The sequence below is a fragment of the Cygnus olor genome, chromosome 7 (genome assembly GCF_009769625.2).
Source record: "Cygnus olor isolate bCygOlo1 chromosome 7, bCygOlo1.pri.v2, whole genome shotgun sequence".
Lineage (NCBI taxonomy): Eukaryota > Metazoa > Chordata > Aves > Anseriformes > Anatidae > Cygnus > Cygnus olor.
The window spans coordinates 16,358,142-16,375,193 of NC_049175.1; the positions used below are offsets into that span (position 1 = coordinate 16,358,142).

At 40.9% G+C, this 17,052-nt stretch overlaps 1 protein-coding gene across 1 annotated transcript in view; it reads left to right on the top strand.

The window, feature by feature from the left end:
* PTEN (phosphatase and tensin homolog) overlaps window positions 1-14,192 on the top strand; it is a 50,227-nt gene extending 36,035 nt beyond the window's left edge. Inside the window, exons 8-9 of the mRNA XM_040563872.1 lie at window positions 9,457-9,681; window positions 10,680-14,192. Of these exons, the coding sequence (XP_040419806.1) occupies window positions 9,457-9,681; window positions 10,680-10,865 (411 nt within the window). The 3' untranslated portion in view covers window positions 10,866-14,192. The remainder of the gene's footprint in view (window positions 1-9,456; window positions 9,682-10,679) is intronic.
* The last annotated feature ends 2,860 nt before the right edge of the window (window positions 14,193-17,052 follow it).

Consider the following 17,052-nt stretch of genomic DNA (forward strand, 5'->3'; position numbering starts at 1 on the left):
GGTGTGTGGATTACAGATAGTGTGAAAGTGCTCCTTTTCTCAGTGTTTTTGGATAGCCAGAGCTAAGAAATGCTGAGATTCTGAAAGCTGTTCTTTCTACATCTGCAAGCTTTCCTGAGATAGGAATGGTCTCTTCTCCAGACAGAAGTCTTCTGTAAAGAAATCACCTTGATAATCTGCTTCAAAAATGTGTTGAACATAATGTCTAAATGCCCTCAACCTTGTGTAAGAATTCAGGCCAAAAGAAAGTAGGTGTACAGTGTTAAATAGTTCTGATAAGACCACCTCTGCTAGCTCTAGTGTAAATGAGCAGAAAAATTCAGGGCATCTGTCTGGTGTAAGCATTCTAGTCTGTTTTTTGAAATCACTGCCAAGTTCTTCGTTTTGAGAATTAGTGAAATATTCCATCTCTGATGTTTGCTTTGGCAGCGGGGATAGTCCTTCCACATGGTCCCTGTGACACTGTGTTATGTAAAGTGACTAAGACAAGAGTAGGCCAAAGGTGAATATTAGTGGCAGAAAACCTATCCTGGCACAAATTTGAACACTTGTCTCTGTTTCACATCTGTGAAGTCCCCTCTGCATCAGAGGTAGTGAAGCCTTTTTCTTTTCTAGATAAGTTGACTGTGCATTGTTTTTACTCGAAACCCAAAAAGAGAAGGCCTTCTGGTGTGTGGAGATTTATTACAGACTTACCAGTCACAGGAGTGATCACCTAAGCTATGAGGAGTAGCTTAATAGGAGTGACAGTATTGTATCTTTCAAAGATTCTGGCTTACTGAGACATGTTTATGGAAGCTGTAATTACAAGTCTGTTGCCCATCACTGGTTCTTTTTCTTGCAAGGTTTTTTCTTAGCAGATTTATAGGTAGTTGCTAAACAAGTTTTCTTGCACACATTTAAAGTCATCACATATCTACCAGTCAGCATTTTAGCTTTCCATAGCAAACCTAATCAAGAAACCAATGACATAAATTTAACTATATAATTCTTGATCCATTCTGGACCTTGGGCTGGAGGATGGCTGTATCTCATCTCTGGAGATAGAGTATTTTATGCCCTCCTGCTTGGTCTGTCTTGGTGCTTGATACAACTGCTGTCAGCTTAAGCATTCTGGTCAACTCGTGTACTTACCTCCAAATTTCATAGTCCTCTAAAGAACACTAGCATTATCTGCAGATTGCTCTAGTATGGAGAGTGCTCCTCAACTTTGATAAAGCTCTTCTTGGAGAAAATTACTCAGCATGAAACAAAACAAGCTTGAGTGGCCATGCGACTTTAGTGCAATGCTAAGTGCTTAATGTAAAATTTAAATCAGTCATATTTCCTGTCTTTTTTTAACGGCAAAACTTAAGCAAATTCAGTGTCTGCTGAGATGACCTTAGCTAAAGGATTATTGGTGTTGCTGAGAAGATCTTGGTAAGAGGGTGACTGCTTTGAACGAGTTGCCCTGTTTCAGCTCTTTCACAATCTCTACTACCTGTCATCAGCTAGTAAGTTCAAAACTTTTGGTCTTTTCTTGTTTAATAAAGCTGTTTTCTGTATTTTTGGACCATTTTTTTTCAGAGTGATGTAGTTACTTCCTTTCATTCTGTATGCTTGCTAATATGAGAAAAAAAATGGCATAAGACTTGAGTACAATTATTATGTATGAATTTTTGATAGGTAGAAGTTAGTAATTGTTTTTTTGTGTGTGTGTTTTTTGTTCCCTTGACCTATAGCTTGGCTCTTTTTCCATCTCAAGCTGCTGATGTAGCCTGTCAAGGTTTGCTTCCACGTACCTGTCTGAAACCTTTTGTTTCCAGTTATCGATGTTGACATGATAATTTTAAAGGATTTCAAAGTATCTGTATACCATTTGGTTCAACGAGAATGTTTAAAAATAACACAGAGGATCTTAGTCTTCCTGCCTGTAGAGCCTTGGGGTAAAGGAGACCTTTTTAGGAGCCCTTACCTTATTGATGGAAGGGAAATAGTGGCATGGTTTTGTTTGTTTGTTTGTTTTTGTAAGTTATTACTGGTTTATAACCTGAATCTAATGTAAGCTGTGGTGAGAACATTGTTTTAGATGCTGGCCATGCCATTTGTCTGTTGAGTGGAGATGCGAAGTCTGGTCTGTGTGGGGGTGTTGTGGCTGAGTAAGGCTGCACTATCTGCTCCATGCGGGACAACCAGAGCAACTAAGAAGAGGCAGGTATCAGGTGATAGTAGTAGGCAACCCTATTCTGAGGGGTACGAAAGTGCCCATCTGCCAGCTTGACCCACTCTTCAAAGAAGTCTGCTGCTTACAGGGGGCTTGTATCAGGGATGTCACCAAGAGACTGCCAAGCCTCCTACAGCCTGAGAACTATTATCTGCTGCTGCTGTTTCATGTGGGCACCGGTGATGCAGTACGGAGCACTCTGAGGAGTACCAAGAGGGATTACAGAGCCCTGGGAGCAGCAGTTAGGGAATCAGGAGCGCAGATAGTTTTTTCGTCAGTCCTCCCGGTCAAAGGGGAGGGGATTGAAAGGGCCAGTCGAATCTGGCAAATCAACAGATGGTTACAGGACTGGTGCCACATACGGGTTCGTCTGCCTAGGCCATGGGACTTGCTTTGAGAAACCTGGTCTGCTGGGGTCCACCTGTCAGAGAAGGGGAAGAGCATTTTCAGTCATAGGATTGCCAAGTTGGTGAAGAGGGCTTTAAACTGGAGTTGCTGGGAGGGGAGCTTCAATCCATCCTGTTCCTCCCAGTTTGATGCTGGAGTCAGCGATAGATGCCCAGAGTCTGGAGAAGGATCATGGGTCAGCAGGAGAACACCTGAAGAGCAGTACAAAGGAATTCCAGCCAGTAAGTCAGCTTTATCAGGAGCCAAACTTAAATGTCTCTATGCTAATGCGCATAGCATGGGGAATAAACAGGAGGAGTTAGAGATGTATTTATGCCTGCAGGGCTGTGACTTCACTGGCATTATGGTGATGTGGTGGGATGGCCCCTATACTTGGAATGTTAGCATGGAAGGATACAGACTGTTTAGGAAAGACAGGCAGGGGAGGTGAGGAGGAGACATTGTTCTCTCTGTCAGTGAGTGGTTGCAGTGCCTTGGGCTCTGCCTGGGGAAGGATGAGGAGCTGACAGAGAGCTGATGGGTCAGGATTACAGGGAGGGCAAGGACAAGGATTATAGTGGGGGTCTGCTACAGGCCACCTGACAAAAACCGTGGGAGGAAGAGGAGCCCAAAAAAGCTGCTTAATATTTGAGAGCCATCTCCACCAAGCTCAGGAGTGATGCATCCCAACAGAGGAAGTCGGGCAAATACGCCAGGAGGCCTGCATGGATGAAAAAGAAGCTCCTGTCCAAACTCAAAGAGAAAAAGGAGGCCTGCAGAAGGTGGAAGCAAGGACAGATAGCCTGGGAAGGATACAGAGACATTGTATGAGCAACCAGGGATCAGGTTAGGAAAGCCAAAGCCCTATTAGAATTAAATTTGGCCAGGGACATCAGGCGCAACAAGAAAGGCTTCTATAGGTACATCAGTGATAAAAGGAAGATTGGAAAATTGTGAGCCCTCTCTCGAACAAAACAGGAGATCTAGTTACCTGGGATAGAGAAGGCTGAGGTACTCAGTGACTTTTTTGCCTCTGTCTTCACCGGCAAGAGCTCCAGCCACATGGCCCAGGCCCCAGAAGGCAAAGGCAGGCACTGGGAGAATGATGATGAATTGCCTGTTGTAGGAGAAGGTTAGGTTTGAGACCATCTAAGGAACCTGAAGGTGCACAGGTCCATGGGACCTGATGTGATGCATCCATGGTTCCTGAGGGAACTGGTGGATGTAGTTGTTACACCACTGTCCATCATATTTGAGAAGTCATGGTGGTCTGCTGAAGTTCCCACTGACTGGAAGAGGGGAAACACAACCCCCATTTTTAAAAAGGGAACAAAAGAAGACCTGTGGAACTACAGGCCAGTCCGTCTCACCTCTGTGCCTGACAAGATCATGGAGCAGATCCTCCTGGAAACTCTGCTAAGGCATGTGGAAAATAAGGAGGTGATTGATGACAGCCAGTATGACTTCACTACAGGCAAATCGTGCCTGGCAAATCCAGTAGCCTTCTACAGTGGGGTTACAGAATTGGTGAATAGGGGAAGAGCAGCTGACACCATCTACTTGGATTTGTGCAAAACACTGACACTGTCCCAGTGATATCCTTGTCTCTACGTTGGAGAGCCATGGATCTGATGGACGGACCATGCGGTGGGTGAGGAATTGGCTGGATGGTCGCACTCAAAGATTTGCAGTCGACAGCTCGATGTCCGGGTAGAGACCAGTGACGAGTGGTGTTCCTCAAGGGTGAGCATTGGGACTGACGCTGTTTAGCATCTTTGTCTGTGACATGGACAGTGGGATGGCGTGCACCCTCAGCAAGTTTGCTGATGGCACCAAGCTGAGTGGTGCATTCGACATGCTGGAGGGAAGGGAAGGAAAGGGAAGGGATGCCATCCAGAGGGACTTGGGCAGGCTTAAGAAGTGGGCCTGTGCAGACCTTATGAGGTTCAACAAGGTCAAGTGCAAGGTCCTGCAGCTGGGCTGGGGCAATCCCAAGCACAAACACAGGCTGGGCGGAGAATGGATGGAGAGCAGCTCTGAGGAGAAGGACCTGGGGGTGTTGGTGGATGAGAAGCTCAGCAAGAGCCAGCAATGTGCGCATGCAGCCCAGAAAGCCAACCGTACCCTGGGCTGCACCAACAGCAGTGTGGGCAGCAGGGCGAGGGAGGGGATTGTCCCCCTCTGCTCTGCTCCTGTGAGACCCCACCTGGAGCCCTGCGTTCAGCTCTAGGCCCCCAACACAGAAAGGACATTGAGTAGTTGAACGGAGTCCAGAGGGGGCTATGAAGATGATCAAGGGGCTGGACCACCTCTCATTGTGAAGACCAGCTGAGAGAGCTGGGGTTGTTCAGCCTAGAGAAGAGAAGGCTCTGGGGAGACCTGATAGTGACCTTCCAGTACCTAAAAGGGGCTACAGAAAATCTAGGGAGGGATTCTTTGTCAGAGAGTGTAGTGATAGGCCAAAGGGTCATGGCTTTAAACTGAAAGAGGGTAGATTTAGATTAGATATTAATTATAATTAGATTAGTAAATTCTTTACTCAGAGGGTGGTGATGCACTAGAACAGGTTACTTAGAGAAGTTGTGGCTGTCCCCTCCCTGGCAGCGCTCAAGGCCAGGCTGGATGGGGCAGCCTGGTCTGGTGGGAGGTGTCCCTGTGCATGGCAGGGGGTTGGAATTAGATGATCTTTATGGTCCCTTCCAGCGCAAACCATTCTGTGATTCTATGGTTAAAGAAAACTTTGGGCAATTGCTCTTAGGAAACATTGAAGAATGAATTCTCTGAAAATGTCAGAAGACAACAGATGATCTGAAAATGGTACAAGTTTCATCAGTTCCATCATAGTGCTGGTCTGGAACAGCTTGAAACATGTTCTCTATCTTCTGGTTGCTGGATAGCATCTCCAAAATCCTTATCTGTTGCTGCGAAGTGATTAAGTGCCTGTTGGTGTCTCTGCAAAATGAAACTCCCATGAGGATATGGGAACCCCTGGATGATGGCTTAAATGATCTGGGGTTTGGATATCAGTCTGCAGTTACAGGCAAATATCAACTCTAGAGTGAGGCATATTTTTCTTTCAGCCTGAGAACTGAGAAACTACACAAGGAAGTTAGGGGTTATATGTATTACATGTCAGAGTATTGTATGTCAGAATATTGTGATTAAATCAGCTTTTGACCCAGGTGTCTGATACTGCATTGTAGATTTTATGATGCATACTTAGTTATGGGAAGAAATATATCTGTGATTTTTAAGGCAAATTCCTGTGATGTAACTAGAAGTGAAGCAAAATACATTAAAAAAAAAAAAACACAACAACACACAAAAAACAACAACAACAACAAAATAACTAGCTAATACTCTTTTTCAGAAGCCTCCTTTTTAAATAGTATTCCTGTGAGCACTTGTTCTGATACTTGCATTTGGTATATAAAGCCCAAGTTCTGTTCATGCTTTATTTTTTTAAAATCCCTCTCTTCGGTCCATACTATGTCAATTTTCTTCATGGTCTTGTGTGAAATATCTTGGAGCTTGCCACTTTAGCTGAAGCTGGCCGAATCCTCACTTTGAGTAATGGGTTTTGCTTTCCAGTGAAAACAGTGACAGTTATCAGCCTTAAGAGCTAATTCCCAAAAGCTTGATCAAGTCTTCCATCAATTTGAATGGCTATGCAATGTTCTAGTACCCATGAACTTATTTTATTAAGCTAATTTAGTTAGTGTAGCAGGGAAGGAAGGAGAAAAACTTGATGGTTTAAAAAGCTGGAGGGAGGTAAAAAGATAAATCACCAGCTCAGTGAAGTTATATTGTTTCGTTTCTGCCCCTGAAGACCTCTGCAAATTTACCCAAAGGAGACAAAAGACACCTGGTGAGAAGTTTGTTTGTCTTGTTTTCTCCAGGCTGTATCAGTAGGGCTGAGTCCCTGCAGTTGCTTGTTCAGGCTGGCTTTTATATACCAAATAATTTTTTCTGGTTCTGCTCCACCTGATCAAGCTTAAAATTGAGACGTGACAAGACCATGCCTTCTGCCTCTGCCAGCATTTGTTTGCATCCAGTGACCTTGTTTGCTTTGGCACCGTTTTCCTCCAAAGCTGGTTCAGCACTGTAGGTATAAGCCATTTTCTATTTTTTTCCATTCATCGGCTGCAGTGTCATCAGCTTCATCCTCTCCTCTGCTGACCTCGCTGGAAGGGTGGTGCAGCACTGAGGACCATCACTGAAGTACATTGCTGCTTTTGCAGTGTGGTTCTGAAGGATGATGCCAGTACTACCATCACTCACCTACAAGAGGTGGGATCTCCTTTAACTCTGGTCAGGGCATGGAAATGCACTTTCTTTGTATCTTCTCTGGAGTTACAACCTCTTCATCAGAAATGAGGCTGCAGATGGTATGTCCATTGCTTACAGAGCTGCTGGAAACATCAGCCACAGGCTTGTCTTCTCCTACTTTGTATCACAGAACCTGGACTTCCAATCCTTCTTGTTTTGCAGCTGGAGTGCTGATGTCCTTGATCTTTCTGTTTTGACCTGAACTGGTCTTTTGGTTTGAGCAGGAGTGGTCATCTCCTTGGATGACTACGTATCTTCTGGGGGATTCATCTTCAGAACCCAGGAGGAATATGGACCAAGTTATCCTGAAGACTTCATGAGGATTTTGCCTACTGCCACTTTCTTCATGAGGCATTGTGAGGAGTAAAACCCTGTTTCCCAGGACATTCATCTTTTACTTCCAGATCCCAGGGTGGATGTTTTTAAGACTGTATATGAGGTAGCGTTAGTGAAGAAGAGGGTGCTAAGTGTCTGAACAGGTTGGGCCTGTCAAGAACCTGCTGATTGCTGTGTTGAATGGATGGGCTCCAGCAAGACTTCATAATAGATGATGACATGACTGGAAGGGACTTGGTGTTAGTGGCAAACATCTATCAGCCTCCCAAGACAACTATAATCATAGCATGTTAGTCTGGTAGATTAGGTAATGGTGTGTCAAAGTGGATAATTGCTTAACTACAAGAAGTGTTTCTGGCTGACATACTCAACTTTTACCTTTCCCCCTTCACTTCCTTAAAGGTTTGGGGTATCTCATAGGTGCCTTATAGAAGCACTTACTAGCTGGAAACTTTTTTTGTATGTCTTACCCTAAAGTACTGAAAATGGGGCTACTGAACTTCAGTGGGGAAGGCAGATAGTTGTTTCATCAGACACCTTTGAATTCCCAGTGTTTGTGTGCTTACACGTTTTTATTAGTTTGTGAGGAAGAAGAGTATAAGAAAAGCAGCAGCTCTTCCCAGTGCCCCAGGAAGATGTGATGATTTGCTGGTGCCCAGTTACTTTCATCTGGGAAGCATGCTCATATGATGTGCACTAGAATCCTTTCTGTGTCACCTCTGATGCCCCTCCACTTTCCAGCAAAGGTGTTTAGCAGGGAAGACTGGACAGGACCTCAGTTTTCCTATAAGAAATCAGAATTAGATCTCTCCAGTAAACTAAACATGTGAAGTAGCTTAGAAGGAATTGCTTCTTGTTCTGTTCCTGTATAACATCAAAAATATTTTAGATTCTGGTATGTGCTATCTCTTTTTTTTTTTTTTTCCCTTTCCCTACTCATGTCCCACCCCCTTTAACAGAAGTGCAGAAATTTTGGCTATTGTGGGAAGGCTGGCTATTTGCATTTTGGATCTTTTGCCTTAAAATTCGAAGCAGAGTAAAATAGAAGGTTCCATTTGTAAAGAGGAACTGAACGTAGCTCAGGGCTTCACATAGAGAAGTGCTTACTGTGCTAGTCAGAACCAGCCTATTAATGGTATCTGATTGTGGAAATATCTACAGTTGACTGACAAAAGTAGTACAAGAGCATTCAGAGCTATCCTCCAGCTGAGAGTGTAAAGGTGAAGCTCCTGGACCTATTTTCAGGGATTGTCTAGCCTAGAGCAGAATATTTCTGCAGGTTTGGTAGCATATACGGAGACAGGCACAACAGCCATGCTGGTCATAATGATGGATGTAATGTACTGGCTGGTATCAGCTAGTTAGTTCTCCAGTGACTTTTTAAAATCACTGGTACATTTGTATTTTGCCTCTTTGTACATAGATACCTGTTGCAGTGTTACAGTGGATAATCTAACATGTGCCTTTCCAGATAACTGTTGATGGTCATCTATCAAGTTCTGCTTAAGGACAATACACTTAAACTGTCAATGCCTAATCTTCTAATTAAAGATTTCCTTTTGTGTAAAAGAACACACACAAAAAGAAGACGCTTTCAGAGTCTTACTGCTCTTAGCACTGGGCAGCAAGCATCTGACTGTTACAAACCATCTCCATAAAGCAATAATGAATACACTGTAGGAGCTCTGTGTTGTAGGGTGTCTTTGCTCAATCTCAACTATTCTGTATAAAAATAAAGAAAAACATAGTTACGAAGGAAGCTGGTGGTGGAATAGGTTGTTCTCTATTGATGTTACTCACCTATGCTGGTTTGCACAGGTTGACTATTAAGTTTGGCTGTATCTTGGCCAAGGTATGAGCAAGAAAATGTCTTTGTGCCTTGTGATTGGACGTTTAACACTTGTTTAATTATCATCTGCTTTTTTTTGTAGGTATGATTGTTTTTAAAACTGCCTTTTATAAGGAGTCACTTCTAAAAGCTGAATTGGTTAAAATTTAGTTTAATGCAGAGTTTTGCATATTGTCTAGGAGAACTGGTGAAAATGTCTTTGCATGCAATGTAACCAATGATGTACTGTTGTCCAAGCAAGTTTCGTTTGATATTACTGATTTGTTTTTGACCAGTTGATGATATTAGTCAAATTAATATGCTGCTGGAGAATATTAAAGCAAGCTTGTTCTTTGTGTTTTTCCTCCCCTAGGACAAAATGTTTCACTTTTGGGTAAATACATTCTTCATAGGACTGGATGAAAATTCAGACAAAGTAGAAAATGGAAGTCTAGTTGCAGATCAGGAACTTGATGGTATTTTCAGTACAGAGCGCTCAGATAATGATAAGGAATATTTAATCCTTACATTAACAAAAAATGATCTAGACAAAGCAAATAAAGACAAAGCCAACAGATATTTCTCTCCAAACTTCAAGGTCAGTATATATTTAATGTAAACAAAGCTGAAAAGCTGCGTGAAGTTGTCTCATTTGTTTGTCTTGCCTTATGGAGGAACTGTTTTAAACTGCTGTCTGTAGAAATGTAATGCATGGGTTTGCCACTATTTTGCAAAAGTTCTAGGTATTAAAATTTATCTGCTTTTCAAGGAAGTCAATAGAAGTTATAAGTTCTTTTGTGCAAAGCTGGTGAGAGACTGGGAGAAAATGCTTTTTTTTTTTTTTTAGGTATTTGTTTAACCTTTTAGAGATGAGTAGTAAGAAACCCAGAGACCCAGGCAGCAGTCTTTCCTGTACCTGCTGCATTGTCGTTAGCTACGTGTAATTCCTGAGTTGATTTACAGAGGTGCCCACTTCATGAGAATACTTTATAACCTAACCTGAGTTTAGCTTTGAGGAGTGTGAACCATTGCCAACACTGCTTCAAAATGAGAAGAGCATTTTAAAGAAGTCCGATGTTGTCTGGCTTGCTTATAAAATATTAGTAGTACTTATTTGAAGGTAACAATCATAGTTACCTGAATGCTGCATGGATCAGACTTTAACTAAAAAAAAAAGTCACTGGTTATAGTGTTGAAAAAGTATTTTATTCATTCCTGTGCACTTTTATTAAAATCTTCTTGTGCTATCAAAGGTCCAGAAGGTAGGACAAAAAGCTTAGTGTGGCATGGCCCACTGCAGTGGTATGTCCAGCTGCTATAACTCAAGAGCACAAATAGTTGGTGCAGAACTCTTCCAGCTGGGCTTGAAAAAAAAAGTGCTGTATTGCCGGTTGTTCTTTATTTTGTTAGGAGTGGTACTGGGAGGCTGGCTACCATTCTAAGAGATTGTTCTTTCTTTGTTTCCAGATTAGGGAGAGGAGCACTTGTGTGATTCAGTGTAGTGACAGGAGCCATGCTGTTCCAAATTTCACTTGTTACCTGTGCTCTGTTAAAGTTCAGGTTCCCTTTTTAAATTGTTGTTTTTTCCTTTCCCAGGTGAAGCTATTTTTCACAAAAACAGTAGAAGAGCCATCAAATCCAGAGGCTAGCAGTTCAACTTCTGTAACACCAGATGTTAGTGACAATGAACCTGATCATTATAGATACTCTGACACCACTGACTCTGATCCAGAGAATGAACCTTTTGATGAAGATCAGCATACGCAGATTACAAAAGTCTGAATATTTTTTTTATCGGAGATAAAAAAAAAAAAAAGCAAACCATGAAGAGTGACAAACTTGAATAAACTGAAAAAAGGACCTTTTTAAATGGCAATAGGACATAGTGTCAGATTACCAATTATAGGAACAATTCTTTCCTGACCAATCTTGTTTTGCCCTATAAATCTACAGGGTTTGACACTTGTCCAGTTGAATAAAAAAGGTTACGTAGCTCTGATATGTATATACCTTTTTGTGTCAAAAGGACATTAAAACTTCAATTAGGAACTATAAAGATGGCACTTTCCCATTTTATTCCAGTTTTATAAAAGTGGAGACAGACTTAATGTGTATACGTAGGAATTTTTCCTTTTGTGTTCTGTCACCAAACGAAGTTTTGAAAAAACACGATTATACAGGTTCACATCCTGCCCCTTTTTTTGCACTTATGTGGCAACAGAAAAGTCTGCAGTTGGCTGAGAGATGTTTCTAGAAGGTTTTACTACATTCTAATGCATGTATTTTGGATGGGGGATGGAAAGTAATGCTCAGAAAGGAATATAGTCTGCTGGAGCTTGGCCTGTGTACCATATCCGGCTATTTACATGCACCTTTCTTTAGCATGCTACCGTAATTCATCCTGGACAATTGAAGAGTCGCCGCTGTCACTGCTTGTTGTTTGTGCATTTTATTTTTTTAAGTGTAATGGTGCTAGAAAAGGCAGCTAGAAGGAGTGATTCTGTATAGGGGTACAGGAATGAACCTTTACAACATCCTAAAGACCCACAAATGAAGGGAGAAAAATTATTGGGGTCACAGAAAGGAAACACAGCAACAATGACTTAACCATACAAATGTGGAGGCTATCAACTAAAATATGGGCTTGAAACAAATTGTTAGAAAATTTGACAATGATTTATTAATTGTTCTTTTTCTGAATTGTAATGGCTGCTCCATCTCCTGTGTAATCAAGGCCAGTGCTAAAAGTCAGATGCTATTAGTACATACATCAGTCAACACCTTACATTTATGTTATTAGTTTTTCAATCATATTCCTGCTGTGAATACTTCATGTGCTGCCTTGCAAGCTATTTTCTCATTAATATAAAATATTTTGTAGTGGTGCACAGGAAATTTCAATTGGAGATTCTTCAGGTTAGTGTTTGTTTTTAAGATTTATGATGCATTTATTCAATCAAACCTCAGTCAGCTGTTCCACCCCTTTGACCTTACACATTCTATTACGATGAGTTTTGCAGTTTTGCACACTTTTCTAAAAATGTCATTAACTGTTGGGGAATTTTACTTGAATACTCAGTACTTACGATGTTTTTAAAAAAAAGACATTACAGAGGAGACTAGTGTTGCCGTGAATTCTCAACACTGCACATACATGAATACACATATTTTGAAAAACAGAACTTGCCCCAAATATATTGTTTGTCATTAAAAAAAAAACACAAGTCAACTACATTGTTTGCCATTAAAAAGCACAAATCAAAACAAATTAGATTTCTAAGCTGGCAGTGTTGTATTATTTTTTCATAGGGATATAGCCAGGAGTAGGGCTTGAGATTTACTTTCAGTATAAAATTGACATGCCCAGACTGCAGATGACTTAACGGAGTACAACTACTGTTGTAATATAAATGTGAAGAAGCTGACAAAAATCGTTCACTCTAAAGTATGCCATGAATTGCTGTCCCCAAATTTATGCCTTTTCAATTAAATTACTGGTGCTGATGTCAAAGTTCATTAGCTGTGTTCTCACCTAGATGACAACCGTGTATGGAATCCATAAGGGCCCTGTACAGCAGCATTAATGGTAAGAATTTGAATGTGACAAGGCAGGACTCACTCTTGGGTAAAGGAAGGTATAAAGTGCTTTTTTGGTATCTGTTGGTCAACTTTGCTCATCAGATTCATGATTCTAACAAAACTGATCGGTATCTTCTGACTTAGAGGTCTAATTAGACTATGGTATCTTACTGGATCAAAATTGCTGGTTCCAGTGCTCATTATTCTCATTGTTTTTGACGAGCAGGAGGTGGTTACCTTGGGACATGACATTTAATGATTACCCTTTCAATCACGTTTCACTTTGTTTTTAACAGTTGAAAAAAGTTGCGTTGGCTAATAAACAAATCTGTTCATGCTTTAAAAGTACTCAGATATTGACACTGTTCTGTGTCCCACTCTTGAGCTCATGATAACAAAATTGGATTGGTGTGATTCCAGTATGTAACACTGAGAGCTGGATTGGAAATAATGACACGATGGGCTTTTGCACTGTTATTTTTCCTTTGGAATGTGAAGGTTGGAATGAGGGTTTTGATTTTGAATGTTTCGATGTTTTGAGAAGCCTTGCTTACATTTTATGGTGTAGTCATTGGAAATGGAAAAATGGCATTATATATATATATTATATATATAAATATATATTATACATACTCTCCTATACTTTATTTCAGTTACCACCCCCATAGAAGTTGACAAGAATTACTATGACTGAAAGGTTTTTGAGTCCTTATTAAAACTTTATTTATGACAGTATTCATAATTAGCTTGAAACGCATTCTGTAGGTAATCTCTCCTTGAGTTTCTGGACTGTATGCTTAAACTTTTGGATGTGCAACAGCTTACATGTCTGAAACTACTTGAAGGCATCACTTCTGTAAGAGCTTACTGTTAGGCCCTGTAGCGTCCCTGGTCATTGGTAGCCCCACTCAAAATATTTGCCACTGCTATTAAAGGGCAGTTGTATGAATAGCATCCGGATTCATTCCTGTGGCACACATGGTAAACTGGAGTTTACATGCAGCATCAGATGTTTCAGCTTTCAAAGAAAAAGAAAAATAGGATGCTAGTGTGCAAGTTCCATGTTTAGTCATAGCAAATGTGTGCAATATGTTAACGATGCCTGTGGTTGCCACGAAGTGCCTCGTTTACCTTTTAAATACTGTTAGAAAGTGTCATGCATGCAGATGGATGGGGTGGAACTGTGCACTAAAAGGGGCTCCAACTGCAGTGTTTGGCAGAGCTGCCTTTCTCTGCCGGTTCAAATTTTCAGTCTGTTTTCATATAGCATATATATATATAGATACTAAAAGAAAAAAATCAGTCTGTTAAGCAGCCTTACTCTGATTCAGCCTCTTCAAATACTATTGTGCTGTGCAACAGTGGCTCTGTGTGTAATGCTATGCACTGAGAATACACAAAAACAAAGTATGACATGTACAGGATAATGCCTCATACAAATCAGATGTCCGTTTGTTATTGTGTTTAACAACCCTTTATCTCTTAGTGTTAAAACTCCACTTAAAACTGATTAAAGTCTCATTCTTGTCACTGTGTGGGTGTTTTATTGAAGTATTTTGAGTGTGAAATGTTCAGATAATATTTTGCTTGTAAGCGATGCGATTTTCAGCATGATTTGTTAGAGCAAAGGTTGCTTCTAAGAGGAGCTCCTTGTGTGTAAAGGGGTTTTAAGTCAACTGTGGCTTAAAATCCTTTTATATTCAGGACCTTCAAAGAATTGTAGGCACTGGAAGTGCGGATTGCGTGCACTGACCTCTCAAAATCATTTCTTTACCATGATGTAGTCACGGTGAGGTGCAGGACTGCTTTCCTGGGGAACTGAACCATTTTTAGTCTCCAAGAGAACGGTATAAAATGTGCATTACCTTATTCTTAACGTTAATTGGTGCGTTCCCAGCAAAATGAAATGAGTCAAGTCAGAAGTGTTTTCCTAGGCAATCTCGGAACTGCAGTAGCTTTAAGTTGGCAATGAGATGCGTTTTCCCCAGTGGAATAGCCCTGCTCTATGCACATGAAGTACGAGTTTGTGTTTTTATATTTCTTGTTGCTCATCTATTTTCAAACAAGACTTTCAGCCCTAAATTTAAGAAATGCATTTTCCTTTTCCATTGGTGTTAGGGTTACCCTGTCAGCCTCTGGGAAGAGCAGAGCGATAGCTCGGTGGCCAGCCTCTGTGTCTCCAGTGGTCATGGAGAGGTGGTGAGGAACCAGAGTCTGCTTAGCACCTTGTGAGCACTCAGGAGGTGCTTGGGATTGTTTAGCAGGACTCTATTGAGAGAAATAGGACTCAGAGTTAACTTAGGTATCTTTTGTTATTCCTACTTCCTTCCTGCTGGTTTCAGTGTCCACCCTGTGTTAAACCTGGCTGAGCATCTCCCAAAAAATATCCATTAGATGTTTGGTGCCATGATGCTCTCTGCTCTTTGGCGGTGAGAGAAGTGGAAAGTATTCTTGGTGCTTTATGCGGGGTGGAGGTATTGCCAGCTGTACCTGGCCCTTTCCCATGAATTTCACAAGGATTTCACACCGTTTTAGTAAAACAGCAAGCATTGCTACCCAGTCTGTTAATATACATTTGTTTCTTGGGTAAGCTTATTTTTCATCCAGAAAATGGAAATAGAGTAGAAAGATGTGGAAAAGAAGGATGGGAAGCTTTCGGGAAAGTAGTCCGGACAATGTTCAATATGTCGAGTAGCTTCTTTAAATATATAGATGTATTTGCAAAGGAATTCTAGTATGAAGACTGGTGAAAAGTACTGTTGAGATGTGGATAGAACATTCAATTTATACTCGTCCTGTTGATGCTAGAAGGTGCATGTGCTGATACTTAACCAATGGCTAAAAGCTGGTGGTTTGATGAGCCTTTGTTACCTCTGGTCACAGCAGGAAATGGCAATGCAGTTTATGCAGATCTCCTTATAGACAGTCATGAAGTGTTTGTTAATAATTAATTGGATTTTTTTAAAAAACAAACAAAAAACACCTGTAGCCAGAGTTACAAATCAGCCTATTTTTAAGAATGAGTTACATTTGTAGCAGGCTCTTTTAAAGCACTTTTTCACTTTTTTTTAGTTGGTTGGCATTTTGGTTATGAAATGAGCGATGATACATGCTAGTGATGATGTTTCTATGTTCAACTAAGCGGGTTCCATAAGGTGAGGTGCTGCTGAGAACCCCCTCTTTCCACCTCTGCCTTTCTTGGTAACTCTGGTTCTCTTTTCCAACATAGATGATTCTATGATTCTGTGATTTGCGCAGTTGAAAGTATCTTGTGCTAGTCAGACAAGAACATCCTTTATTAAAAACCCAAAAAAACCATACCTTTTTTTTTTTTTTTCGTTCTTGGCATCTCCTGTGCCCTGTGCTTTTAGACTTTTCCTGGCTGCTCTCTTTTTTACAATGTTTCATTTTCTTCTATGTCTTTCCTGTTTTCTGCTTTTTTTTTTTCTGTGCCTCCAAATTTTAGCTACTGGTAACTTTGCAATATAGGGCAGGTAATTCTTTTTAGTCTGTTTCTTATTTCTTTTTTGTTGCTATTATTTTTTGTATAAGAAACTTTAGTCTGAAGGCATGCTTTTAGGTTGCCTTTAAAAAAAAAAAAAAAAGCTTGAAAATGTCAGGATTGTGAAAGTTCAGCAAACTCATTTTGGCTCAGTGAGCTACTGATGCACTATATGAACCTGCTTGCATTTACGTAGCCTAATGTGAATAATGGGCACACGTACTTGAGTTGGTTTAAGCAACCTGCACACACACAAAAAAAAAATCACTAATTAACTGCTAGGCTATGTTTTCCAGCTGCAAATGTTTCCACATAGCTTGTATTTATGGCAGAGTAGAAAAGGGTTTTTACCACTTTATTTTTTGAGGACACTTCTTGTGTTTAATAACTTGTCTTGCATCCCACAGCTTAATTCTGGTTGAAAGAGGTGACACTGTGCCTTCACAGGAAATCTTTTTCCATCTTCAGAGCCTGTTCATGTAATAATTTGATAGAAGCTGATGTTTTAGAAGCTGAAGTTTGTACTTTAAAATACCATTTGTATAATTCAGTCCGCTTAAATAGGCTCTGCTTTTTTTGGCCTTCAATGAACTGGCAATAGTATCAGGATTAAGTAGGGCTTGGAAGATGAAGGGGCTGAAAGCACATGAGGAATACTGGATCAGGAAATCTGGACAGATATCCAGGGTGTCCCTTCCTCCATTACCTTTGTGCATTAGAAGGAAAATGGCAGAAGAAAATGGGAAGGGTTCTGTAATGGAAATACATGCACGAATGAACATTTTCAATGGAAATCAAGTTTCAAGGATAAGGAAGTGGTCTTTGATGTAGGGCGGGATTTGGTAATGGGAGAGAGAAACCCCGTGGGTGGAGGTATAGACATTGTGA